The following is a 27,988-nucleotide window of genomic DNA, read 5'->3' as shown; positions in this document are numbered from 1 at the left end:
GTCTGGGAGGGGATGGGGCAGCTGCGCCATGTGCACCACCCTTTTCCTGCTCAGCACCCTGGCCATGCTCTGGCGCCGCCGATTTGCCAACCGAGTCCAACCGTGAGAAACTGACCGGGCTATGGCTGGCGGTTGGTGGTGGTTGGGGGGAACCATGGGGCTGGGCTGCCACCAAGCTGAAGGTGGGCAGAGGCTGCCTGGACCTTCAGGGGGGCTGGGAGGGCATTTTGAGGAACCCTTGAGAGCTCAGTCTCAGAGCAGGGGAACTTACAGCTTCAAAGGCTCTAGTTGCAGCCTCCAGTCCCATAGCCCAATACGGCCGGGACCTGTGGAGGGACAGGGAGGGACTGGGCACAGCCACAGCTCTTCCTGCCTACTCTTGCTCCCACAGAGAGCCCAGCGACGTGGATGGGGCAGCTAGGGGCAGCAGCGTGGACGCAGACCCTCAGTCCTCAGGCAGGTAAGGCAGGAGTCTGGGCTGGGGGAGGGAGGGTGCTGCCAAGGAAGCTGCGGCTGTGCACGCCTGGGGGTGCACGTGTATGCCTGTCTGCGCGCCTGTCCGTGCACCGTATCCTGGCCCTTGCCCTAGGCACCCTGCTCCCTGTCCGCCTGGTGGGCAGGCTAGATGTCTGTTTTCTGCGATTGGGAATGGGAGCCCTCAGCCCGCTCCTCTGGACCAAAGCCGCTGTTTTTCTATCTCCAGTAAGGGGCGGTCCCCCGGGGCACCTTCTGTCGGAAGGCACAGGGAAGTGGAGGGAGGGAAGAGGCAGGAGTAGGTAGCTCTGTGTGGCTTTGCTCTCCTTTCCTTGCCCTTCCCCCTCCTCCTCCTCTGCCCCCGCCCCGCCTCGGCTCCGCTGCCTGAGCCTCCAGCAGGATTCGCTGTCCAGTCCCCAATAGAAGGCGCGGGAGGAGCATGACATCATCAGCATTGAGTGCCATTGGCTGGGTAGCCCCTGCGGGCAGGACGCTGTCTCCAGTGGCCAGAAAGTTAACTCTTCCCTAGGCTGCAGCCATGTGGTCTTTAGGGGGTGAAGTTGGGGGAACTTCCAGACTTTTCCTTCCCTGGGTGCCCAGTGTCGTTTGATGATAGGGGCGCCTAGCCCAACGAAACACTGGAAAAAATCAGCAAATCTTTATGACGTTCCAGTGCATGAACGGTTCCTTCTGTGCCTATGGACTCACCTAGCACGGGAGACCTGTCTGAAGAGTGACTTTTTTGCTCCCAGTGAAACAAAGAGTAAAAAAGATCCGATGACATCTTTGGGTCAGGGCCCACTGGTAGGAGGGTGTCTCCACACAGGGAGGACTCAGGTGGCGGGTACTGTGACCATCCATGTCTGAGTGGGGACCTGCCAGCAATGCGTCTCTTTGATATGCGGAAACTGGCAACCGAGAGAACTTCAGTCTTTCTGTCTTCTGTCATCTGAGTCCTGGGATTCTGAGTCCTGAGATTCTGATGATCAGAAGGCCCAGTGGGAAGCCCTGGGCCTGTACAGGAAACGGCGGCATTTCTGTGACACCTCAACTCGATAGGCCAGCTGGGATCATCATAATAGAGCCTGATTGATATCATTAGTTAAATCAGCTAAAATGACCACCCCTGGGCCTCCCCTGATAGGAGGCCCTCAAATGCTAAGTGGTCCACGCTATTGAGCCCAGGTCTGGAGTTGGGCAGGGATAATTTAAATCCTGGCTTCCCTCTTACTAATGGAAAGACTATGGGGGAAATTTACAAAAACAATCGGTTTATTTATATGTAAACTAGGATTAATAACAGAGTGGTTGCCAGGTTTTCGTGAGGGTGCAGAGTGATTGCTCCATAAATGCTAGCAGCTGTCTTGTTTCATGCTCAGGACCTGTGCTTTAGTTTTCTCCAGAGGTTTCTTATATATTAAGTCGCTCGGAAGGCTCAGTGACCCCAGAGGATTGGCAGGACATGTGGTTTTAATCTTTGGTTAATGGTTGTGGAAACGGAGGGACAGGGAGATTTAGGTGGCTTGCTCCCGATCATCTATCTCATTTGTGGTTCATGTGGGACGTTCAGGCCCCTGACTTCCAGGCAGGGTCTCTTCTACATGAAATGGACCTGGACCTCCTGGCAGGAGAGAAAAGGCCAAATCTGAGGACCATCTGGCCAGGCCAGGCCTGGCGTGACTTAGCCAGAAGGAAGCAGTTGCCTATTAACTCCCTGGGACCCAGTTAACTGGAAAAATTGGTCTGACATCGAGGAACCACCTGCCGATGGCTGCCGTGGAGGGCTGGCGGTGGGGGTGACATTTCTACTCTCCAGTCACACTGTCCTAAATGCCAACTGATTCCTTAGGTGGTCCTGCCCCTGAATATTGGGGTGAATTGATAGGGATGGGAGGAGGAGGAAGAGGAGAGTCAGAAACATGGGAAGGTCGTGCCCTTCAATCCTGACCCAGTGCTTTCCTCTGTTTAGGGAGAAAGAACCTCTGAAGTAAGCCCTCACCTCTGCAGGTGGGGCTCAGGCCCAGAGACTGGGATCAGCTGGCCCAGGCAGGTAGGGCAGGGCTGGGAGCTGGGGAGGGCAGAGGGCAAGGCTGGGGACAGGCAGGAAGAAATAGGCAAGGCCTGGCCATGTGGGAGGATAGCAGGCAGTGTTCAGCTCTTGTGGTCACTGATGGAGGTTCAAAGTAGGCAGATGGACTCGTGCCTTTGGCTGCTACCTTGAGTCTGTTGTGTTCCAGGCCATGGGGCAAGGGTTAGTTTGAAGAGAACCAGGTGTGGTTTGACCATATTTTCTAGGCTTGGGGATGGCAAGGTGGTCGTGCTGGGGCATGAGGGCAGTGTCGGAGGACGTCCAAGGGAGAGGCGGTGTTCTGGGACATCCACTCTGAAATGCAAGTCTCATCCCCAGGTGTGGGAGAAGTGCTGATCTGTTCTGGTTTTCTGTTTCAGCTCAGGTCCTGGTTCGTCCCCTAGCCCAGGAGGATGCTGTGGGAGCCGGAGCAGCAGCAAGAGGGAGAATGGGGGGAAGCAGCACTAGAGAAGGTAGATGCCAGTCTCCCCTTCCCGCAGGCCCTGGGTATGGGCTCCTGAGCAGGACCTGGCCGGGGCTGGCAGAAAGAGCAGACATGCTCCCTGTTCTAGGACGGGCTTCCTTCCCTCTGAGTTCCTGAGGCTTCTCTGAGGGACTGCTAAGCCTGAGAAAACCTAGGGTGAGGGACTTGCTGGGTCCACCAGGCTGATTCCGGGGCAGCCAACAGCCCAGGCAAGAGGTAGGAATAAATAAGGAGTGAGGAGACCCCAGGAGCAAGGGACAGCTGATAGCTCACGTTTACTAAGCAAGGGCTTCCATTCATTCTGTAATTTAATCCTCAGTCACCCACAGAGCCTGGTAATGTTATTATCCACAATTTCTAAATGGGAAAACACAGAGAGAGGTTAAATAATTTGCCCAACGTCACCTAGCTAGGAAGTGGAGGCTCCCAGGCTCACACTGGAGCTGCAGGGCCCACGCTCCTACCCACCATGGCAGGCGGCCTCCCCCTGGAACCCAACACAGTTTGCACGGGTTGGGGGTGGTTTGCTGGCCTGGCTGACTGCCTGTCAGCCCAGGAGCTATTCTGTTAAGCCTCCACTTGTGGTCCGAGGTGCTGGTGTCAGTTTGCCACAGCGGCACTTGCTTCTGTGTCATTTGCCTTTCCCCAGTTCCCAGAGCTCATCCTGTCACTGGCTGCTCTGCTGAAATTATCAATAAGAAATGCCAGTTGGATCTGTGACATGTCTGCCTGCAGCTGGATGGGAGCAACTGACAGCTTGTCCTCCGAATGTGTTTTCTGTATGTGCACGAGCGCATGTGTTCCAAACGGGCAGTAGCGTGTGGGAAGGAAAAACCCTGACACTTGTTTTTGTCAATTTGCTGATGCTCAGTCCCGGCGGCTGCCTTCTTTGCCCCCAGCTGCTCTGCCATTTCTTTTTTTCCAATCGTGCTCGATCCTGAGCAGAGATAAAAGCAGATTTCCGCTTCTGCTCCCAGATCCAGGCGCAGACCCTGCAGGCAGCTGCTCCAGACATCTCACAGCTATTAGTCTTCAAAAGCCCCCCGTGCCTCTGTGCACACACGTCTCTCCTCCCCAGCCAGCCCCCTCCCAGCCCAGTGGTGTTGTCTCTGCCTGGCTGGCCCTTGCCCTTGACTTCCAGGCAGTAGGAGATGGAGTTCTCTAGACAGCAGCACCTCAGCCGCTGCTCCGCCTCTGAAGGGAGGGAAGGGAAAGGGTGAGGGATGCCACAGAGGAGAGGGAACCGCTGGGGAGGTGCTCAGGGTGGGGGAGGAGGTGTACCCCGCTGGGGAGGGGCTGCTGGTACCTCGGGGAGCCTGGCTGGGATGTGTGCGAAGGCAGTTCTGTGGGAGCCTCTCAAAGTAGGGCAGGCAGGAGGCAGGGGGAAAGTCACACTAGGGAAGGAGCCTGCAGAGGCAAAGCCACAGTGCCAGCCTGACCCAGGCCGTGAGCCCGTGACCGTCTGTCTCAGCTCCTGTCAGCCTGTCCCTCTCTTTGGAGGCATTGGCCTTCCTGGTGACAGGCCTGTCAGGCTGAGGGCCAGAGGGCACTGTTCCTGGGACCCCGTCTGTGTTCCCCGATCCTATCTGCATTTATTCTCTAATCTATTTGCCATGTTCCTGTCACCTCATCCTTGCTGCCATTTCCAAGTTGCCCACTCCTTCCACTGGTGTGAGGAATTGTCAGGCCAAGGTCATGGAGCTGGCTCATGGCCCAGATGCACCTCCCCAGGGCAGCGCCCCTCCACAGCCCTGTTCCAAGAACCTGCACCGGAGGCGTTGGCTGCTCCAGGGATCCCATTCAGATGAAGGGCGGGAAAGAGGGAGGAAGGGGCTGTTGGCGGCCAGAGGGGCTGTAGTTGCCTGGGCTTGGAGGTTGCCTGGGCAGCTGGGGTGCCATGTGGGCTGGGTGGGGGGGCTGTCTCCCCCAGGGAGCAGGCTGGCTTTGGTGAGAGCAGATTGTGTTTACACCTTCCCCGCACACCCAGCCCACGCTCGCCTCTTATTCCCGGGGCCTCTCCCACCCCTGGGCTCTCTGCGCAATCTGTACATTTGCAGCTTCTGCTGCAGAAAGTTGCCTCTCTCAGCCTAGAGCTCCCCACAGAAGGCTCCTGGGACCTGGGTGCCCCTTCCTCGGCCCACTGGCTCCCATCACAGGGGTTAGCATGAAGCTCAGGGCAAGGGTGGACCTCCAAATGGGGAAACTGCTTAAATCCTGACTACGACACTGTCCCCACAGAGGCTGAGTCCTTTGGCTGAGTCCTTTTTCCTCCCTTTCCTTGCAAAGAGCCGTTGCTTGGGAATGGGAGCAGGCATGCTCAGCGGCTTGGGAGAGGGCAAATAAAGGGCAACTACAGAGGGAGAGCTGAGGCAAAGGGTGGGGTCCCTTCTGGTCCAGGGTGCTGGCTACTGTGAAATAACAGAGTCCAAGAGCAAGGTGTCCAGAGTCAGAGCTCCTGGGTGTGAACCTTGTTCCACCAGGACATCCTACCTCTGTGGCCTGTGTTTCTGAACACCTCTGTGCCTCAGTTTCTTTAGCTGTAGGATGCAGATCCTACTGGTATCTGTGTCTTAGAGTTGTTGTAAGGGTTGATTAGATAATGCGTGGAAGATGTTTAGCACATTGGGTAAGTGTCCCATATATGTGAGCTGGCACAATCCGGTTTGAACTGTAAATTACTGAACAGTGGTAGATTCAGGATGGCTAGAGTTCCTCACATCCTCACTCTGTGGTCCTTCCTGCTGTCTCTCCACATACACAGAGCTGGGCGACCAGTAGTTCTGCAACAGACTAGAGGATGGCAGAGGGTGGCATTGCTGGGGTGGGGAAGCCCCCTCTAAGCCTGTACTGGAGAAGACCACCTCTACCTCTCTGTGCCCGGAACCGTGTCCCAACCTCCAGTGGGGCCTCGACCTGGACCCCACCACTCCCAGCTGGCTCTGCTTCCGGAATGAACCTTAGCTCCTTGACAAGATGGGAGGCGCTGCCCTGCTGTGGTGCCTTCCTCCGTGTGAATGCTAATCTCTCTGCTGGGGGAGCCTGAGTGACAGGGAAAGGCTGCTTGGAGCTGCAGGGCGGCTGAGGGCAGCAGCCAGGAGCAGGGAGGTGCTGCTCCTGCGACTGAGGCTCAGGGTGGCTGCCAGTCTGTCCTGGAGACTGGAGCATGACCAGGGAACTAATGAGGTGGCGGGGGTATGGTGGGGGCGAGGGAAGTAGCCACCACAGCTGTGGCTGTCCACTGTCACCCTGGGGAGTACCCACCCACTCCAAGTGTGCGGTTGTGTGTGTGTGTGTGTGATTGTGTGTGTCTGGTTGTGGGTGTGTGTGTGGTTGTGTGTGTCTGGTTGTGTGTGTGTGTGGGTGCACAGACAGTCCTGGGCAAGGGCAAACAGCAGAGGTGCTGGGCCGAGACTAGATGGGTAGGGCACGGTGCCCGCTCTGAGACAGGCATGATGGCGAGAGAGCGAACCCTGCTGGTTCCTCAGGCTCCCATAGCCCCTCTGCTGTTGGGAAGAAGCCCAAGACCTAGAGCTAGAAGAAGATAATGCTTCTTTGTGAACCTCAGAAGAACATCAAAGTGGTTTGCACGGAAGCTTATGTTAATATAATGATGATACTAACCATATGATTAATAACCACTAACATGCATTGGGCGCTTACTATGTGCTAGGCACCGTGCCAGCTGCTATATTTTACGCACTGTTTCATTTATGCGGCAGGAACGGTTATCGTTTATCCAATAAGGAAAGTGAGGTTCACCGAACTTGCTTAAGGTCACACTCATAGCTGGCAGCGAAGCCAGGACCTGAGCCTGGGAAATTTGATGCCAAAGCTTGGGATAGAGGGGGCCGAGTCTCGAGTTGGGGGCCGTGAGGAAATTCTGGTTGTGACCTGTCTACAAGGCACAAGGAATGGAGCTGTGGGCCTGCCTGCCCTGCCTTTGCAGGTGGGCTGGTGTTGGCCAGGGTCATCACCACTGTTCTGTCTTCAGAAACTCACATTCAAGGGCAGACCAGACTCTGGGCCCTGAGAGGCTGGTTCTTGCCTGCCAGGTGAGGGGGAGAGGACAGCTGCCCCTTTAGGATCCCCCAGTCTTCCACAGGGAGGACGTGGTGGCCCCTGGCAGGGATGACAGACAGCGAGGTCATCACCCATAGTCACTGCCACTGCCACTGCCACTCTGTTGCCTCCTTCAGCCAGGGGCAGGGCCCTGGGGAGAGGACAGGACGGTAGCTAGCAGCCCAGCTGGAGACAGGAGCCTGGTGAGGAAGGCTGTTTTGATTTGTTTTTGCAGGGGGAGGGTGCAGGGCATGGAGACCAAGGAGGTGGTTTGAGGGGGATCCGCTGACAGCTGGCAGCCAGTCCTTGTGCCTAAGGAGCACAGACCCTCTCTGTGGGACACATGTGCCCCCTAGTGGGGATTATGACTGTAGTGGGAGGCTGAGAAAATTTTTAAAAATTTACTAACAGACAGCCTGTGAGCCTGGGTAGGAGAGGCCAATCCTATCCCTATGTGAACACACACACACACATTCACACATACACACACATTCACACACAGAGACACATACATTCACACACACACGCGTGCACAGACATACACATATACAAACATACACATACACACATACACACACAGACACATACACAGACACACACATTCACACACACATACACAGACATACACATATACATATCCACACACATACACATACAGACATACACAGACACACATAACACACATTCACACATAGACATATACATACACATACACATTCACACACACACACACACACATTCACACACACACATTCACACATACACAGACATACACATATACATTTAGACACATACACATACACACAGACATACACAGACACACATAACACACATATTCACACAGACATATGCATACACATACACATTCACACACATACATTCACACACACATTCACACATACACAGACATACACATATACATTCACACACATACACATACACACAGACATACACACACATACACACACAGACACAGACACACACAATCACAGATACACATGCATATGCACACACACACACATTCACACATACACATACATACACACATATGCACACACACATACACATTCACACACATACAGACATATACACATACAGACACATAACATACAGATACACAAACACACATATACACAGACACACATAAACACACATACATATGCACACAGACACACACAGAAACATACACATACACAAACATATACACACACAATATCATATGCAGAGGCAGAAGCCATTTGAACTCAGCATTGAAAGAAATGAATGTGTTAATTTGGTCATTTATTTAACAAGTGTGTCCTGGGAACCTGCAATGTGCAAACCCTGTGTCACGTGTCAGGAGTGACACTCAAGGAGAGACAGACCCTGTCCTGCCAGCTGGTCCTATAGGAAGGCCCCAGCCTAGGTGGCCTAGTTCTGCCAGCCCAACCCTGTCTATCCCTGTGACCTTTTGTTCTCCGGACCTCGGTTTCCTCATTTGATAAATATTTGTCAAGCCCAGGTGGGCTGGAGTGAAGACGTAAAGGACTAATGATCTCCTCAGGAAAAGAGCTGTTCAGTAAAATGAAGGGGATGGACCAGAAGCTCTCTGGGAGCCCCACTGACTTTCCCAATTGAAAGCGACTATAATGAACTGTGTCTGGAGGTGCTGTGTGCCAGGGACTGTGGATCCAGAAACGGATTAAGACCTGCCACAACCAACCAGAAAACTGGGCGAGATATAAGAAACAGACACTTGACAACAGGCAGCACACAGGACAGTGACCCCATGACTGCCTCAGCTTCTGCCCAGAGACAGTTCCCTGACTGTGCCCTGGGGAGGGGAAACCCAAGTGGACCACAGTGGCTTTGCTAAGGTGAGGAGGAGACAGAATCAGAGGTCAAGACAGTGTGAGATTCGTAAGGATATACACATAGATCAATGGAATCCAAAAACAGATGCAGCAAAGGTAATCCAATGGAGAAAGAAAGGTCCTTTCAACAGGATACAAAAAGCACTAACCAGAAAAGAAAATTAATACACCAGACTTTATCAAAATTAAACCTCTGCTCTTGGAAACACCGGGAATAAATATTTGCCAAACAAAAATCTGAGAAAGGACTAGTATCCGCAATACATAAAGCACTTTTACAATTCGATTATAAGACAGCCCAATAAAAAATGGGCAAAGGTTTTAATAGACACTACAACAAAAAATATACATACAGCTAAAATACATAGAAAGATGTTCAACATGCAGCTGGGGGCGGTGGCTCACGCCTGTAATACCAGCGCTTTGGGAAAGAAAGATGTTCCACATGCAAATCAAAAGCCCAATGACATACCACTACCTGCCCAACAGAATGGTTAAAGCTGAAGGCTGACCATAGTAAGTACTGTCCAAGATGTGACCCTGTCATACACGGCTGGGGACTGGTGAAGTGTTACAACCACTTGGGAAACCAGCATGGCGGTTTCTTATAAAGTTATCCCAGAGGAATGAAAACTTACATCCACAAAAAAGACTGCAAAGATGTTCATGGCAGCTTTATTAGTAATAGCTGCAAACTGGAAACAATGCAAATATTCCTCAACATGGGAATAAACACACTGAGATATATTAAGATAGAATAATCCTTAGCAATGAAAAGGAAATGAACTGCTGATGCCAACGACATGGGTAAACTGAGAGAAGCCAGACACAAAAGAGCAGCTACTGTGTGATGATGACATGTGCATGGAATTCTAGGACAGGCAGAACCCGACTGTTAGTGACAGAAGGCATCAGTGGTTGACTGGGGCTGGGGTTAGATATCGTGGGGGTTGACTGCAAGGGTAAGAAGTTTTGTTTTGTTTTTGGGACAGAGTCTCACTTTGTCGACCAGGCTGGAGTGCAGTGGTGCAATCTCAACTCACTACAACCTTCGCCTCCTCAGTAGCAGGGATTATTGGCATGCACCACCACGCCCAGCTAATTTTTGTATTTTTAGTTGAGACAGGGTTTCATCATATTGGCCAGGCTGGTCTTGAACTCCTGACCTCAAGTGATCTGCCTGCCTCGGCCTCCCAAAGTGCTAGGATTACAGGCATGAACCGCCGTGCCCGGCCTAGAAGGTTTCTTTTTTGTTGTTGTTGTTGTTTTTGAGACGGAGTTTTGCTCTTGTCACCTAAGCTGGAGTGCAATGGTGCAATCTTGGCTCACTGCAACCTCACCTCCTGGGTTCAAGCAATTCTCCTGCCTCAGCCTCCTAAGTAGCTGGGATTACAGGTGCCCACCACCATGCCTGGCTAATTTTTTGTATTTTTAGTAGAGACGGGGTTTCACCACGTTGGCCAGGCTGGTCTCAGACTCCTGACCTCAGGTGATCCACCGGCCTCGGCCTCCCGAAGTGCTGCACCCCACCTAAGAAGGTGCTTTTGAGGTGACAAAAATGTTCTAAATCTTAACTGGAATTGTGGTTACATGGGTCTATACACTTATTGGACTACTGAACCATACATTGTGAATGGTTATACTGTATTGTATGTAAGTTACACCCGAATAAAGATGATTTAGAGAGTTAGAAACAAAACAAGAATGAAGATTGATGCTTGTTTTACTCATCATCTAGCAGAAAAGCCAGACATGCAAACAAATCATCATAAAACAGTGGGATGAGTGTTCAAAGTATGCTGAAATAACACGAACTCCCATTTATCAAGTGCTTACCTTGTGCCAGGCGCTGTGCTAAGTGCTCCGAAGCACTGACCTAACGAAGTCCCGTGATATTTGGATGATGCTCCTCCTCCTCCTCATTTTACAGATGAGAAAATAAGACTCAGAGAGAAGTGAGGTGACTTTTGCCAAGGTTACTCAGTTAGAATCAGGAGAGCTGGGACTTTCCTCCAGGTCGTCCTGGGTTGCAGACAATGTGCTAATCCACCTGCCACCAGGAAGGTGCTACGAGGAAACAGCTCGGGAATTGTTGCAGCATCTCAGTCAAAACTCCGCAGAGGAGGTATTTAAGTAGAAGCTGGAATTTGCTGAGCAGAGAAGAGAATGCAGCGAAGGGACTTTCAAGGCAACAGGAACAAACACCACCACAAGCAAAGGTTATGCAACAGCTGTGAGAAGGCAAGGTTTCTGGGCATGGAGAGACAAGCCCAGGAAATAACAGAAGAGATCCATGGAACATTATATCGTCTACAAATTCATTTATTTTTATTTAAAAAAAATCAATTTTTGAGTAATACTCTAGAGGCAGTGGCTCTGCCAAGCAGGGAAGTCAAATGCATTGCTTTTCTTCCTGGATGCTGTTTGGCAAGCACAGACAATCCACAACTCCAACGCCATCTATTCTCAATGCATAGGGTCTGTGTCGTATTTCTCCTCCTCTAGAAAGTTAAAACTAGGTGAAACTTTAAAGCTTGATCCCAGGTTTTGTTTTTTATTTTTATATTTTTACTTTTCTTCCATCTGCCTGGTCATCTGCATGGTCCCAGATTTCTGAACAGGATTTACAACACTGTTTCATGGTCCTAAGAACTCTCAGGAAAAAAATCCTCTATGTTTTCATGACAGGTTTTCTAGGTGGGTGAATTAAAGTCTCTGGAGTTAAGCAAAAACGTTCCACTGTCATAGTGTAATTTTTTAAGGCAACACAGCATGGTGGCTGAGACCATGGGTTTTTAGCTGGATTGTTTGAGTTCAGATCTCAGTGCTTCACTTATGAATTCCTTTAACTTTTCTGCACCTTGACTTCCTCAGCTGCGAAATGGGAAGGCGCGGGGCGGGTTGGGGGGGGGGGATGGTGATAATGACAGGGCTGTCATGAGAATCAGATGAGACAGTGAATAAAAGGTCCTTCCAGAGTACCTGCCACAGAGTAAACATTTCATATACACATAGTGGTTATTACTTTAGAAAGGACGCTTGCACACATCAGCTCATTTTCTGTATTCTGCCATGATCCATTCTTCTGGGAAGAATTATTTTTAAAAGATATCATTTAGGATGATTTGACTGAAATAGAACACCCAACTTAAAATGACTTAATAAGATTTCTTTTTTAAATCTCATTTTTTTTTTGAGATGCAGTCTCGCTCTGTCACCCAGGCTGGAGTGCAGTGGTGCGATCTCTGCTCATTGCAAGCTCCGCCTCCTGGGTTCACGCCATTCTCCTGCCTCAGCCTGCGGGGTAGCTGGGACTACAGGCGCCCGCCACCACACCCAGCCAATTTTCTTTTTTTTTGCATTTTTAGTAGAGACGGGGTTTCACCGTGTTAGTTAGGATGGTCTCGATCTCCTGACCTCATGATCCGCCTGCCTTGGCCTCCCAAAGTGCTGGGATTACAGGCGTGAGCCACTGTGCCCGGCCTAAAATCTCACATTTTGTAGTTCACTCAAACTGAGATGCCATTGCTTGCAAGACACATCCTGCATTTAAGAACGTGAAAATGCAACCGGCTGTGGTGGCTCATGTTTGTGATCCCAGCACTTTGGGAGGCTGCGGTGGGCGAATTACCTGAGGTCAGGAGTTCAAGACTAGCCTGGCCAGGATGGTGAAATGCTGTCTCTAACACGAGGTCAAGAGATCGAGACCATCCTGGCTAACACGGTGAAACCCCGTCTCTACTAAAAAATACAAAAAAACTAGCCGGGCGAGGTGGTGGGCGCCTGTAGTCCCAGCTACTCGGGAGGCTGAGGCAGGAGAATGGCATAAACCCGGGAGGCGGAGCTTGCAGTGAGCTGAGATCTGGCCACTGCACTCCAGCCCGGGCGACAGAGCGAGACTCCGTCTCAAAAAAAAAAAAAAAAAAAAAAAAAAAAAAACTACGAAAATTAGCTGGGCGTGGTGGTGCACACCTGTAATTCCAGCTACTTGGGAGGCTGAGGTAGGAGAATCACAAGAACCCAGGAGGTGGAGGGAGGCTGCAGTGAGCCGAGATCATGCCACTGCATTCCAGCCTGGGTGACAAGAGCAAAGCTCTGTCTCAAGAAAAGAAAAAAAAAAAACATATATGTATATGTGTGTGTGTATATATGTGTGTGTGTGTGTGTGTGTATATATATGAAATGTACAAATGTGTCTCTGAATCAAAACAAGAGGTCTGAAGTTCGGGGGTGTCAGGACTGGAGGCTTCTGCAGGTCAGCAGCATCACGGAGGACTCATGTTCTTTCTTCTCTCTACTCTGCCATTGCAGTCCTTCAGCTCCTACTTAATGGAAGCCTTGCAGGTGCAAGATGGCTCCAGCAGGCCCAGCATCACTTCTTCACAGTGTCCCAAAGCCAGAAAAAAGGCTGTTGTTTTTTAAAGCAGGAAAACCTTCCCAAACTTGGCCAGAATTGCATCGCAGACCCTTTCCCAAAACAATTTCCAGCGAAGGGAATAGACTGACCATGTCTGGTTCAGATGAATGAAGATTTGCCCCTGGGGGCTAGGGAGGGGCTTGCCCCTGCTGAAGCAGACCCTTGCCCAGCAGCTGAACAGAGCCTAGGTTCATCAGATGGAGGAAGAGACTGGCCGCTAACAGTGCCTGACATACAGATGTGCTTCCTGTGATGCCGCTGCTGCCACCATTCCAAATGTAAGCAGTCAGCTGCTTGGGATACTACCTACCTTCTTTTGTGTTCTTATTAATACAATTAAAGATTGCTTTCTGGGTAGAGAAATTAACCTCAATATTCTAAAGACTGTTTTCTTTATTTTTATGTATTTATTTTTTTGAGACAAGATCTTGCTCTGTCACCCAGGCTGGAGGGCAGTGATGCAATCATGGCTCACTGCACAGCCTCAATCTCACGGGCCCCAGCAATCCTCCCACCTCAGCCTCCCATCCAGCTGGGGCCACAGGCATGTGCCACCACATCTGGCTGTTTTTCATTTTTCATTTTTTATTTATAGAGATGGAGGTCTCCCTATGTTGCTCAGGCTGGTCTTGCACTCCTGGGCTAAAGCGATCCTCCTGCCTTGGCCAACCAAAGTGTTGGGATTATAGGCGTGAGCCACTGCGACCAGCCCAAAGACTGTTTTCTATTACTGTGGATTTCAGATACCATGTCTTAAACCCCATCAGTGACCACCCCAACACAATAGGCTAGTTGACTGAATTCTCCCTTTGTACTCAGAGCCTGGGTCCCTGAAAAGCGCTGGGGACTTCTGCCTTCCTGTTTGTAAAGGGTCACTAGACTGTGACTCTTTCCATGTCAATAAATAGAGGTCTGCATTAGCCTGGTATAATGCCTGCGTCATAATTCCACGGTAGGTAAAACTCAAATGTCCTAGCTCTCACCAGCAACGAGTGCAAATGAGATCACAGTGACATCCACATTTCAGTCTCAACAGCTCTGAGCCCTTGCCGGCTCATTCAGGAATTCTGATGCATTCTCTGAAGTCTCCCCAGTTATTTCTGGGTTGGCTGCACAGTGTACTTTACATGTGCTTAGGCACAAGGCCTCTCATTGTATTTCACTCCAGCCTCTTGGCCGCTGCCCAGCTGCCCTGGCATCCCTATCTGCCATGAACCTGCTGTTGGGGAAGCAGTGTCCAGTCAGGTGTGAAAGCGACCTGGTGGCCTGCGGCGGAGCGAGGAGCTATAAAGAATGGCCCTCACTATACACTGGGGGCATCCAGGCCCAATATAGCCCTGCTAGAGCCCGGAGCCTCCATCTTCCACACATCAGCTCTGCAGCCTCCCATCCTCACTCTTCCTGCCATGAAGTGGCTCAAATGGCAGAGCAGGTGCCCACTGTTCCTCCTTTCAACCTCATTTCTGATTTTGTCCCCAACCACCCCTACACACACATGAAAATCTTCTTCCTTCTCCCTTCCTCCCCCAAAACAAAAGTCCTTATACATAAGGTTACCTTATTCATTAGTGGTAAAAGCATGGATTCTACAGGCTGGGAGCAAAGTCTGACCCTGCCGTTACTGGTTATGCGAATTTTGGCAAGTTACCGAATTTCCCAGTGCTACTGTTTCCTTATCCGTAAAATGGGAACAGTGATAGTGTTACCAGAGAGGAGTCCTGATCCAGGTCCCAAAAGAGGGGTCTTGGATCTTGAGCAAGAAAGAATTTGGGGTGAGTCTATAAAGTGAAAGGAAGTTTATTAGAAAAGTAAAGGAATAAAAGAATGGCTACTTGGCCGGGCATGGTGGCTCAGGCCTGTAATCCTAGCACTTTGGGAGGCTCAGGCAGGCAGATCACTTGAGGTCAGGAGTTCAACACCAGCCTGGCCAACATGGTGAAACCCTATCACTACCAAAAATACAAAAATCAGCCAGGCGTGGTGGCGTGCACCTGTAATCCAGCTACTCGGGAGGCTGAAGCAGGAGAATGGCTTGAACCTGGGAGGCGAAGGTTACAGTACTACTGCAGCCTGGGTGACAGAGCGAGACTCTGTCTCTAACAAAAAGGCTACTCCACAGAGCAGCCCTGAGGGCTACTGGTTTCCCATTTTTATGGTTATTTCTTGATTATATCCTAAACAAGGGGTGGATTATTTATGCCTCCCATTTTTAGACCATATAGGGTAACTTCATAAGGTTGCCATGGCATTTGTAAACTGTCATGGCGCTGGTGGGAGTGTAGCAGTGAGGACCACCAGAGGTCACTCTTACTGCCATTGTGGTTTTGGTTTTGGCGGGCTTCTTTACTGCAACCTGTTTTATCAGCAAGGTCTTTATGACCTGTATCTTGTGCCAACCTCCTATCTCATCCTGTGACTTAGAATGCCTTAACTGTCCGGGAATACAGCCCAGTAAGTCTCAGCTTCATTTCACCCAGCTCCTATTCAAGATGGAGTTCTCTGTTTCCAGCGCCTCTGACAGTAGTACTTCACCGCATTGTGAGGATTAAACGAGTTCATACGTGTACAGAAATCAATGTAAGGAGTGGCACCTGGTAAGTGCTATGAAGTATTAGCTCTCATTACTATTTTGTTTACAGCAAGTCACCAGCCCGCTAGCAGCTTTTGGGAAATTCACACTTAGAATTCCCACTGCAAGTCTCAAAGGAAAGGAACTATGTTTGCAGGGACAGAACACATTCTTCCTTTCAGTATTACACAAAATGATGTGTCTTCAAGGGTAAGGTAGAGAAACCCAATGGCCAGAATTACTGCTGAATGAATGATTATTTGTGAAGACTTACTGTTAGCATAGCAGGTAAACACCAAACCCTGCACTGTTAAGAAATTAAAAAGAAAAAAAAAAAAAGAGGCTGGGTGTGGTGGTTCACACCTGTAATCCCAGCACTTTGGGAGGCCGAGGCGGGTGGATCACCTGAGGTCGGGAGTTTGAGACCAGCCTAAATGGAGAAACGCTGTCTCTACTAAAAATACAAGATTAGCTGGGCGTGGTGGCGCATGCCTGTAATCCCAGCTACTTGGGAGGCTGAAGCAGGAGAATCACTTGAACTTGGGAGGCGGAGGTTGTGGTCAGCTGAGATTGCGCCATTGCATTCCAGCCTGGGCAACAAGAGCAAAACTCCGTCTCAAAAAATAATAATAAAAAAAAAATTAAAATAAAAAGCCCTTGCCGGGCGCGGTGGCTCAAGCCTGTAATCCCAGCACTTTGGGAGGCCGAGACCTGTCGTCCTGGCCACTTGGGAGGCTGAGGCGGGAGGATCACTTGAGCCAGGGAGGTTGAGGCTGCAATAAGTTATGATTGCACCACTGCACTCCAGCCTGCGTGCCAGGGTGAAACCTCGTCTCAAAAAACAAACCAAGAAATCACGAGGTCAGGAGATCGAGACCATCCTGGCTAACACGGTGAAACCCCGTCTCTACTAAAAATACACACACACAAAAAAACTAGCCGGGCGAGGTGGCGGGCGCCTGTAGTCCCAGCTACTCCGGAGGCTGAGGCAGGAGAATGGTGTAAACCCGGGAGGCGGAGCTTGCAGTGAGCTGAGATCCGGCCACTGCACTCCAGCCTGGGCTACAGAGCAAGACTCCGTCTCAAAAAAAAAAAAATAAATAAAATAAAATAAATAAATAAATAAAAAGCCCTTGAAGAGCTTACAGTCAAATGAAAGGAGGTAAACATAAACAAATGTGGTAATTTGAAAATAAGTATCTGGAACATATTACCATCTGCAGGACAATATAATCCACACTGAAGGCCACAGAGATCACTGTTAATGGGTGGATGAGAATGGGGAGACTGGAATGGAGAAAAGGTTCTTGGTCTTGCAAATTTAAACTAGCTTTCAAATAGGTGCAAATTCTGGCCCTGATTGTTGTCATTTTTGCCTTATTTTTATTTCAAAAATGAAGCCAGACCGGGCGCAGTGGCTCACCTTTGTAATCCCAGCACTTTGGGAGGCCAAAACAGGAGGATTGCTTGAGGCCAGGAGTTTGAGACCAACCCGGGCAACACAGTGAGACCTCATCTCTGCAAAATAAAAATAATCAGCTGGGCGTGGTGGTGCTCGCCTGTCGTCCTGGCCACTTGGGAGGCTGAGGCGGGAGGATCACTTGAGCCAGGGAGGTTGAGGCTGCAATAAGTTATGATTGCACCACTGCACTCCAGCCTGCGTGCCAGGGTGAAACCTCGTCTCAAAAACAAACCAAGAAAACCCAGAAACAAAAAAAAAAATGAAGCCAAGGTGGTTGCCTGAAAAATAACACTCAGAAGAACAGTGGGTGTTACATCATTCTCCGTTCTTTTCGTAATTCAACTCGTGACACTTGCCTTTTTTTCTCTTCTCGGAATGAAAAGCACATTCGGCCCGGACCGTCGGGGAGCCGCGGTGGCGGAACCCCGTCGCTCTCGAGCGCCCCCTGCCGCCCGCGCCTCGGCCTCACCGGCCTCGCCCCAATCTTAACACCTGAGCGGGAGGTTGAACGATTCCCTTGGAATCTCTCCTCTTCACTAACCAAGTGAACCACTCAAATGCCCCTATCCTCCCCCAAATAAAATCCGCAGAGCAATTAAAAAAGATATTTGGCCAAGCCCCGGTTTCCTCATCCGTCCCTGGCCCCTCGAACTTTCTGTGCTTCCCCAGTCTCGACCAGGGACAACCTGTGCTGATGCTCAATGACTTTCTGGCAGAAGTGAACCTCCAGCTTCGTTTTCTGACAGCCGTGGTTCTTTATAGGCCTGGTTTCCCACTCCGACCCTCCACTGCCCCTGGTGGCGGCCACCATCTTACCCCCAGCTTCAGGGTCGCGCTGAGGACGCGGCCAGCCCCCAGTGACTGCAGTTTTGAACTACATTTCCCATCAGCCCTTTCTCAACACCGCGAGAGTTCCGGAGAGAGCTTGCCGAGAAGACTTGTGCGCAGGCGCGGTCTCGCGTTCTTTTCGAGACCGGCCGCGTGGCTGGAAGTCATGGCCACTGGCGTTGGTGTTGAGCACGGCGAGCAGCTTCAGGCCTTTAGTGATGATGGTAAGGCTGCCTGAGTGGGAAAACGGGGTCTTCCTTGACACGACACTAACACACTTGGCCTCCCTTCCTCAGAGACGAAGTGGTGACGATAAGCTCGTTTCTTCTGGTAGGGTGATTAGGAGGGTTAGAAGTACTGGATGAGAAAATGCTTTCCAAACGGCGAGAAAGTGTTATGTGAAGGGAGAGAGCTCAAGGCCATCCTAGGCGTCATAGGGCCGGCTTCTGCGGGGGAGGGGGGCCTGACAACCTGGGCAGCCCCGTGCGCCTCCGCCGCGCGTGTGCTGAGCGTGCACGCCCGGGGGTCTTCGGTGCCCGCGCACGGGCAAACTCTGACGATGGCGGTTCTTAATTCAGCATCAGGAGTGTTAACGTGTGAAGACGTGATTCCACTTGGAGTGCCTTGAGGACGGCCCCGATCGGTAGTTTATATTTAACTTTACAGATGGGAATCAATAGGATTGTAAACTTCTGGAAAGCCGTAGTTTTAACAACGAGCCTTTTTTCCTTCCCCAGAGGCCTTTCTTTGTTTGGCATCTGCAGAGACGGTGAAAAGCAGAGCTCCAGGTTGAAGGAGCAGAGTAATGGATGGAGCCCTAACATGAGTAAGAATGGGTTCAGGCAAGGCCTGAGTGGTCACCAAAAATGAGAAAGCACAGATGGTGCTATCACATACATTCACGTCCTGCTTTATTCTGAAGTTCAAGTGTGAGAATACATGTTGACATACAAGCCAGCTATGGTAAGAAGTTGCTCAGAATTCAGAATACTGATTATTTTAATGATAAAAATGAGTAGGGTCTGTGCCCGTGTAATTTGGGGCCACTAGATGTCACTGTAACCAACGTGGATCCTTATTAGGGCGTGCAGGGATGGCAAATGAATTTTGGATCGCTGGGATTTAGGCATCTTTGTTATTGTCTGAGCTGAGGATGATCTAAAGTTATCCCTGTCTGAAATGGTATCTTTTGTGAGGAGGTCTGACTCGCTGAGGCTCAGCCGTTTAATACAGATCTGGAGAATAAACCTTAAGGTGGTTTCTGTTAGAATGAAGCCTGTTATCCTTCTCTTTTAGATTAAAGATGTTGGCTGTGGCCTTGGAAACAGTCATGTGAAAACCCATCACCTTAAGGTGTTAAATGTAAGGATCTTCATGATGAAGTTTCTTTAAATGGTGAGATTTTTAATTCTTTCGTAGACTTGAGTATGCTTATGGTCCCCTTTAAGTATTGGTTTGTTAGTTTTGGGGATGTGTGGGTCTTCCAGGGTTATGTTTGCCCAGATAATGGAAGTAGTATGGAATTCCTTTTGCTAGGGTCCTTGCCAAGCACTCTCACAACGAGTATTTTTTGTTTGTTTGTTTGTTTTGAGATAGAGTTTTGCTCTTGTTGCCCAGGCTGGAGTGCGATGGTGCAATCCTGACTCAGAGTAACCTCTACCTCCTGGGTTCAAGCTAGTCTCCTGCCTCACCCTCCCAAGTAGCTGGGGGATTTCTCCATGTTGGTCAGGCTGGTCTCGAACTCCCGACCTCAGGTGATCTGCCTGCCTCAGCCTCGCAAAGTGCTGGGATTACAGGCGTGAGCCACCGCGCCTGGCCATAAATAGTATTTCTTATATCAACCCCATGTGAGGTAAATTTTTTCCCCCACTCTGCTGTTGAGTAAGTAAAAGTGAGGCTTAGAGAGTTCTCTTGCCCAAAGTTATACAAGCAGTTACTGAGTTAGACTAGTGATTCTCAACTGGGGAGGGATGGTGTTCCTGGCCTCCGGTGAATGCTGCTATTAATAAATATCCTGGCCGGGCCTAGATATTTATCTCATGCCTGTAATTCCAGCACTTTGGGAGGCCGAGGTGGGTGGATCACCTGAGGTCAGGAGTTCGAGACCAGCCTGGCAAACGTGGTGAAACCTTGTCTCTACTAAAAATACAAAAATTAGCTGAGTGTGGTGGTGGGCACCTATAATCCCAGCTACTCAGGAGACTAAGGCAGGAGAATCTCTTGAACCCAGGAGGCAGAATTTGCGGTGAGCTGAGATCGCACCATTGTACTCCAGTCTAGGTGACAAGAGCGAAACTCTGTAAATAAATAAATACCCTACAATGCACACGACAGCCTGCATGAGGAATAATTGATCCACCCAGTATGTCAGTAGAGCTGAGGTTGAGAAACTCCTGTATACCACACATTAGGCTGGGCCTCACCTCCAGGCATGGGTGAGAATGGCTCTGGGGTGGAGTCCGGGAATCATGTGGCCAGTCCAAGAGCAAATGGGTAGTAACTAGATCAGGGGTGTCATCTTTTGGCTTCCCTGTGCCACATTGGAAGAAGAATTGTCTTGGGCCACACATAAAATATACTAACACTAATGATGGCTGATGGGCTAAAAAAAAAAAATCTCATGATGTTGTAAGAAAGTTTACAAATTTGTGTTGGGCTGCATTCAAAGCCGTCCTGAACCACATGCAGGCTGTGGGTTAGACAAGCTTGAATTAGATGATCTGATCTGTTTTTAGTGCAAGGATTTTATTATAGTGAGATTGTAGTGCTGGCTATTTTTAAGTAGCTCTTGGGCAAATCTCTAATCCTCTGTCTTAAAAAACTGAAAGCCTGGAGGGTGCGGTGGCTGACACTTGTAATCCCAGCACTTTGGGAGGCTGAGGCAAGTCGATCACCTGAGGTCAGGGGTTCAAGACCAGCCTGACCAACATGGAGAAACCCCATCTCTACTAAAAATACAAAATTGGCCTGGCGTGGTGGTGCATGCTTGTAATCCCAGCTTACTTGGGAGGCTGAGGCAGGAGAATCACTTGAACCCAGGAGGTGGAGGTTGCAGTGAACTGAGATCGGGTCATTGCACTCCAGCCTGGGCAACAAGAGTGAAACTGTTTAAAGAAAAACAACAAAACAGGCCGGGCGCGGTGGCTCAAGCCTGTAATCCCAGCACTTTGGGAGGCCGAGACGGGTGGATCACGAGGTCAGGAGATCGAGACCATCCTGGCTAACACGGTGAAGCCCCGTCTCTACTAAAAAAAATAAAAAAAACTAGCCGGGCGAGGTGGCGGGCGCCTGTAGTCCCAGCTACTCGGGAGGCTGAGGCAGGAGAATGGCGTGAACCTGGGAGGCGGAGCTTGCAGTGAGCTGAGATCCGGCCACTGCACTCCAGCCTGGGCGACAGAGCCAGACTCCGTCTCAAAAAAAGAAAAACAACAAAACAAAACTGAAAGTCACATGCTTTCAGTGACTGAAAGTCACTCTGCAAAGAGTTTGCGTGAGGGAAGTGAACAATTTGATTAAAAAAAAGTTTGCATGTGCTGTGGCTATTAGTGCCGTGGGCCAGCAGGTTGAGGGGAGCTGAGTCCATGATGATGTCAAGTTATCCCTGTCTGAAGGCAAAGAAAGGCCTTTCAGTGTGGACTTTGAATATCTGAAACTCAGTTTCCCAAGTTTGCCTTACAGAAATTTTAAGCTACTTGAGAGTTACTCTGCGTGTATCTTCTTAAGTAGTTTTTTTTCTTAATTTCTCTTCTTCCCAGGTGCAGTGAGCCTCAGTTTCCGAGGCCGGAAGAGGATCCTCTAGTAGCCACATTGTGGCAGCTGCCCTGAACCGGGACCTGGACCCGGACCCAAATTGCCATGTCTTTGATGCATGTAAGTAGGCGAACTGGTAAACAGGCTTGGTTTGGGGGAGTGGTAATCTTTGTTGCTTCCCCTGCTCTGGACTTAAAGCAATGGATGCCAAGGGGCAGGGAGACTTTAGTGGCGTTTTGTTGCTAGGTGTCCGCAATAAGAGACAAAACTGAACTGCTTTGCCGGAAACAAGTGAAATGATTGCTTTCCTGTTTGTAAGCTTTGTTTTTACATCTTTCATATCCCTAAGAAGTCCCACAAGCCTATGATGGTTAGTTATCCCTGTCTGAAAATCTGGACTGAGGGAAATATCTATTCTGAGGCTTAAGGGTTTGGCTCCATGTTTCCCCCCCACCTTTTTCCCCTCAGCATATCCTGCTGAGAGCCCAGTCTAGAGAGCATCATTCCTCTAAAACGTGAAAAGCAAGTGTGTGGTTGCCCTGCTTTCTCTAGTCCCTTGATTATGACTCTGAGGGTACAGGCTGTATGAGGTGGTGGAAATGCACAAGTAGCCAGGATTTGATTTATGCCCTTATTGTGGAATGAAAGTGTTTGTTACTTATTTCAAGAAAATGAATGTGCTCTTAGAAACAGAGTGGAATGTAGGATGTATGCCAGCTTGTGGCAGTGAGCATGCTTGATGACTCTGACCTTGCCTCTGCTCCAGGGTCCTGACATTTAGGGGAAACCACGGCTGTTTGGTTTCTATGTGCTTTGTTAAGGACGCCAGGGAGGTCTCCTGAGTTTGTAGCTTAGATCCTATCTGAATGTCAGGACTGGTGTGTGAGCAACAAAGAAGCCAAGTGGTGCCGGAGGGTGGGGTGCCCGGCTTTGTTCCCATTTGAATGCCAGGCTTGAAGTGCACACAGATTGCCTTTCTTTTCTGTTGAAATGGGAGGTGTGTGCAAACTCTTTGTATTTAAGGTTGTGTTTTTGCTGGACACCAAAGAAGCTGTATTCTGGGTTAGATTTAATGAGCCTAAAAACTGGCCCCAGTAGCTTACAGCCTGCAAGTAAAACAGTGAAAAGGGCAACTTATCAAGTGGTTATTGTCTGCTGAGTGGACTTGGCTACAGAACTCAAGTAAACCATAAGATTTGACTTGAAATATTTATATCCAGAGTTTACTGGCCTCTTACCAGCAGCTGCTCCCTCAGAGGTACTGTCTCCTTAAAATGAGTCATCCTGGATCCCCACCAGCCTGCACCAAAATGATGTGATAGTGCCCCGTTATGCTCCCCCAACGCACACATGCCTGCTGGTGGTGAGAATGAGTGCTCTTAGACTGCCTTTTTCTCCCAAATTAGTTGTTACATAGCATTCAGTTTTGAGTCACTTCCTTGGCTGTTACTTCAAATTATTCTCCTGTTTTATAGGTTAGCTACTAGCCATGCCAGATGGGATCAGCACAGCCCTGCCTCTGCTGCTAATTGTTCCTCTAAAGTAATCACCATGCCTTCTTCGGGCTTCATCTTTAAAGGAATGAAGTGACTGAGATTATTCTGGAAAAGCTTTTGGCAGTTAGTGAAATTAGAGTACAACTAAGAACATTTTCAGACCTCCACTGTGGATGACCTGGGTATAATCTCACAAATCGATGGGACTGCAAGGATTAAACTGAAATGAACGCGATTATACTGTGTTGGAAGAGCCTAAGAGGAAACTGATGCCGTGAGTTTCAGAGAGTAACGCTTAACCCCAGTTACACAGGATACCATCTTGTGTTTTCTCTTTTTCAGTTACCCACTACATTGATTTTGTGATCTGCTAATGGGTTGCCACCCACAAACATTGCTTTAGCACTTTTACTTCAAATCAGTGAAGGACTGAGAAAAGTTCTCCTGGTGTCTCCACAGAGTGGCTTCCAGGAACAGGTCTTTGCATAGAATATCAGTGGTTTCCTTTTTTGTTTCAAATAATGGTCAGAAGAGATCCAGTGTTGACTCACCAAGGCAGTCAGGTTCCTTTTTCCTTTTTTTTTTTTTTTTTTTTTTTTACATTTTATATTTTTGCTCTTTTTAATTTTAGTTTATTTTATTTATTTTTTGAAATGGAGTTCCACTCTGTCGCCAGGCTGGAGTGTAGTGGTGTAATCTCAGCTCACTGCAGCCTCCACCTGTCAAGTTCAAGCAATTCTTTTGGCTCAGCCTCCTGAGTGCTGAGACTACAGGTGCATACCTTCTTATAGAGACGGGATTTCACCATGTTGGCCAGGATGGTCTCTATCTCCTGACCTCGTGATCTTCCTGCCTCAGCCTCCCAAAGTGCTGAGATTACACGCATGAGCCACCATGCCCAACCTTTTTTTTTTTTTTTTAATTTAAATTTTTTTCATTTTTTTGAGACAAATTTTTTTTGTTTGTTTGTTTTTTGTTTTTGAGACAGTCTTGCTCTGTCACCCAGGCTGGGAGTGCAGTGGCATGATCTTTGCAACCTCTACCTCCCAGGTTCAAGCAATTCTTGTGCCTCAGCCTCTGGAGTAACTGAGACTACAGGTGCATGCCACCACACCTGGCTAATTTTTTATGTTTTAGTAGAGACAGGGTTTCAACCATGTTGCCCAGGTTGGTCTCGAACTTCTGAGCTCAGGCAATCCACCCGCCTTGGCCTCCCCAAGTGCTAGGATTATAGGTGTGAGCCACCACACCCAGCTATTTTTTCTTTTGTTTTTTAATTTTAAAGTTGGGGGTCTCAATTTGTTACCCTGGCTGGTCTCGAACTCCTGGACTCAAGCGATCCTCTGGCTCCAAGCCCACTACCAGTCTCAGGTTTCTTTACTAAAAGATCACTACCTTTTTTTCCCCTTACCTGCTGCCATGTGAGACGTGGCTTTCACCTTCCGCTGTGATCGTGAGGCCTTCCCAGCCACATGGAACCATAAGTCCAATAAATTAAAAAAAAAAAATCACTATGTAAGATACTAGGATAGATTGTGACTGTTGAGGGGTGCTTACATATCCCACATTTGACTACATTCTTTCCAAACTAAGTATTCTATCCAAAGGAACGTACTGCTATCATGGAGACCAAAGAGGGACTGTTTAAGGTTGCCAAGGTGAAGCGAGCTGAGAGGCTCTGTTCTGGTGCCAGCAACTCTGAAATCTTAATTCCTGCTGTCCAGGCAGCAGAATGCCATGGTTTCCCCAAGTAGGTAGCTGCTTTAGCAATTAAAGCCCAAACGTCTGTTCTGTTCCTCAGAGGTCTCTGAATTTCTGAAGTGGTATTTCGTTTCTGGTGACTGAGTTAATCCCCATCCCTCTTGTAAAGTGTGCTAATGGAATCAGCCTTTCAAAGCTACAGAACCAGACCGTGCCCTAAATTGACCAACATGATTGATGTGCCTTGGGAAGTCTCTTGCCAGCTGTCCCTGTGAAGACCTCCCCTCCGCTGCTGCCTTGCACACTGAAGCGTCTCAGACTGTGCAGAGCCATTTAGTCATAAAGACAATAAATCCCAGGGCTGGGTTAAGTGCTGTGTGATAACTTGGATGAGACTTTCTTTAAAGCCACTCACAATAAAATCAGGAAACTACTGTCAGCTAAGTTCAAATTTACCGAAGCCAAGATACGAGGATGAGGGTGTATTACCTGGTGGGGATATGTCTCTAATGGTACTTCCCTCAGTGGCAGGCAGGCTGCCAAGCAATTAACCCCCATCGAGTGCCAGACCCTCCCAGTGTTCTGAGAGTGATCTCCATGCTGAACACCCTGCATTTTGTATGATTTCTCTACCCAGCCAAAAAAAAGAAAATGGTCCATCATGTACACAGTTATCTAGTCTTAAGTTACATTCTTTTTTCTCCCACTTTATTATGGAGCAGAAGTAAGCCTATCATGTTCTTAGAAAGGCTCTTAAGAGGTGTCCTGGAGTCCTTGAATCACTTTAGCCTCTGGGGTAGAATGCGCCACCAGGAGGATTTGGGCTGGAGCTTGTGTGTTTGCCTTTCACCTGTACTGCTGTTTGATCTTGGTGAACACTCCACCGACATTTCCTAAAGTTGCTCAGTGCAAATCCAGCAAAGCAGTCCATTTTCCCTTGGCCAAGATTGAGATGTGTTGTTTGAGATGCATAGAGTTTTCTTGGATGAGCCAAGGACAAGCTGGGGTGTCCTGCATTGAACAGACCTCGATGATAGTCGTGAATTCACCCCAGTGCCCTCTGTTGGAAAGAAAGGAAGGTGAAGATTGAAAAGTTAAGAAAAAAGCTTTTGGCCACTTGAGAGGATAAGGGCCGCAAGTCTTGAAGAAGCAAAGGGTTCAGTGCCTTGGGGTCAGCGCTGGTACAGCCGAAGGATGCCAGCCTTGTGCAGGTCTCTCCACAGGGCAGCTTCCAGGGACAGATCGTGGTTTGCATAGAATATCAATGGCTTCATTTTTCGTTCGAAATAGTGGTCGGAAAATTTCCAGTAGTTGCTTGTGATGAATCCATAGGCACTGACCTGGGCAAGGATAGTCATTGGATTAGTATTCGTTGAGCATCTAGTGTGAAGTGACATAAGTTTAGAAAGGTGTCCCCCTGCTGAGGTGAGGATAATGGTCTAGGGCTTATTCCCACTTAGCAAGTGGCGAGATGGATTCAGGGGTGACTCACTGTGTCCCCACGTTGCATAGCTGGTGATTGCCAGAGCTGGGTTTGGAACTCGAGGGTGGATGCAAAAGCCCATTACTACTCTCTCCCCATCCTAATTGGGGACTGCAGTCAAGACACTCCTGCATTAAAATAGGAAAAGGCCCGGTATGGTGGCTCACGCCTGTAATCCCAACGCTGGGAAGCTGAGGTGGGAGGATCACTTGAGCTTGGAAGTTTGAGACCAGCCTGGGGAACATGGTGAGACCTCATCTCTACAAAAAGTTAAAAAAAAAAAAATGGGCTGGACGTGGCGGTACCTGCCTGTGATCCCAGCTACTTGGGGATCATCACACCACTGCACTTAAGCCTCAGCGACAGAGTTGAGACCCTGTCTCAAAAAAGAAAAAAGGAAAAAGATACAGGCCTGAGTCGTGGATTGGCGTTTGGCCTCCAGCTCTCCGTAGCAGCTCAACGTGGTCCATGGCCTCTCCCTGAAAGCTGCTGCTTGGCCCCTGCCTCCACGAGGTTCACATGGGCCGCATCCCATCGGGAGTGACTCTTAGGTGCTTTCCAAGTATTTGTGTGTTTGTGTGTGGGAGGCTAAACCTGCTGCCCCACCCCCGCTCTGGGATGTCCCCATAAAAGAATGTCCTTATTCAGCCCAGTGTGTTGAGGAGATTGGCTTTCACAAGGGCAGTTTAATGATTTGAGCCTTAAATACCATATTGAGTGGCTGCCTTGGAGAAGAGCGAAAGAAGGAAGCCTGGGGAAGATGTCAGGAGCCAAGTCAAGGCTGGTCCAGGACCTGCCTGCCCTTCAAAGGGCCCTGGGTGGTGGGCAAGGAAGTGGGCAGCACCGGCAGCACTCTTGGAGCTGGGGATTCCGTGAACAGAGGCCAAGAGTCCCAGGTCCGAGGGTAAGGGATATCAGGGAATCCTGTAGGGTTCTGTTCTGTGTTCTGCTGGCATGGGCTTCTGGAAGAGAAGGCCTCTTACCTGGTCACAAGTATGCAAAGCTGTCAGCAGCATGAGAGCCCCGGTACTAGGCATATATAAGTCTCCAAAATTGGTGTTAATCAACTTTGATTTCAAGAACCTGGAAGCAAAAAGACGTTTCAACTCACTTGATGGTTGTATCATCACACTTCACAACTACACATTCAGATAGGTGGGAAAACTTCAAAAACTCAGGGCCTTCTACTCCTATCAGTTCTTTATTTGGTCCAAGCGGACTAAATGCAAAGATCTTTGAGACCTTAGGTAAGGTGGGGGGTGAGAAAGAGGAACCACAGGTGAAATCCTTCCCCCTTTCGGCAACAGCCTGTTTTCACCCCAAGCTACTAAGTAACCACACTGC

General features: G+C 49.3%; 2 protein-coding genes, 1 long non-coding RNA gene and 3 other non-coding genes across 10 annotated transcripts in view; 5 read left to right on the top strand and 1 right to left on the bottom strand.

Annotated features, from left to right (window-relative positions):
* The first annotated feature begins 2 nt into the window (after window positions 1–2).
* PRCD (photoreceptor disc component) lies at window positions 3–14,435 on the top strand. 4 transcript variants are annotated; one of them, XM_037993436.2, is made up of 5 exons: window positions 3–102; window positions 392–460; window positions 2,444–2,524; window positions 2,923–3,015; window positions 13,250–14,431. In XM_037993436.2, the coding sequence occupies exons 1-3, from the start codon at window positions 29–31 to the stop codon at window positions 2,463–2,465; spliced, it is 165 nt and encodes a 54-aa protein (XP_037849364.1). In that variant the 5' UTR covers window positions 3–28; the 3' UTR covers window positions 2,466–2,524; window positions 2,923–3,015; window positions 13,250–14,431. The 4 variants fall into 4 exon arrangements, with proteins under 4 accessions (XP_037849364.1, XP_072861101.1, XP_008009843.1 ...); XM_073005000.1 differs by lacking the exon at window positions 13,250–14,431 and adding an exon at window positions 3,676–9,571; XM_008011652.3 differs by lacking the exon at window positions 2,444–2,524 and having other exon boundaries at window positions 13,250–14,435.
* A 3,890-nt stretch (window positions 14,436–18,325) lies between these two features.
* On the top strand, window positions 18,326–26,955 carry LOC103242995 (uncharacterized). The gene is made up of 5 exons (XR_500941.3): window positions 18,326–18,438; window positions 18,952–19,177; window positions 19,511–19,609; window positions 21,970–22,084; window positions 23,440–26,955. It is a non-coding gene; the product is annotated as an uncharacterized lncRNA (long non-coding RNA).
* On the top strand, window positions 19,357–19,434 carry LOC119622215 (small nucleolar RNA R38). Its single transcript, XR_005238886.1, has one exon. It is a non-coding gene; the product is annotated as a small nucleolar RNA R38 (small nucleolar RNA).
* LOC119622217 (small nucleolar RNA R38) lies at window positions 21,788–21,871 on the top strand. The gene has a single exon (XR_005238888.1). It is a non-coding gene; the product is annotated as a small nucleolar RNA R38 (small nucleolar RNA).
* On the top strand, window positions 22,321–22,391 carry LOC119622216 (small nucleolar RNA R38). The gene has a single exon (XR_005238887.1). It is a non-coding gene; the product is annotated as a small nucleolar RNA R38 (small nucleolar RNA).
* ST6GALNAC2 (ST6 N-acetylgalactosaminide alpha-2,6-sialyltransferase 2) overlaps window positions 25,848–27,988 on the bottom strand; it is a 21,092-nt gene continuing 18,951 nt past the window's right edge. Inside the window, exons 8-10 of one of the 2 annotated variants that reach the window (XM_008011656.3) lie at window positions 27,628–27,727; window positions 26,654–26,772; window positions 26,405–26,501 (exon numbers count right to left, since the gene is read on the bottom strand). In XM_008011656.3, coding sequence (XP_008009847.1) covers window positions 26,432–26,501; window positions 26,654–26,772; window positions 27,628–27,727 — 289 coding nt within the window. In that variant the 3' untranslated portion in view covers window positions 26,405–26,431. Of the gene's footprint in view, window positions 26,502–26,653; window positions 26,773–27,627; window positions 27,728–27,988 lie in introns of both variants that reach the window. The other variant, XM_008011657.3, reaches the window with a different exon arrangement.

The sequence above is a fragment of the Chlorocebus sabaeus genome, chromosome 16 (assembly GCF_047675955.1).
Source record: "Chlorocebus sabaeus isolate Y175 chromosome 16, mChlSab1.0.hap1, whole genome shotgun sequence".
Lineage (NCBI taxonomy): Eukaryota > Metazoa > Chordata > Mammalia > Primates > Cercopithecidae > Chlorocebus > Chlorocebus sabaeus.
This window is presented reverse-complemented; position numbering and strand designations above follow the sequence as displayed.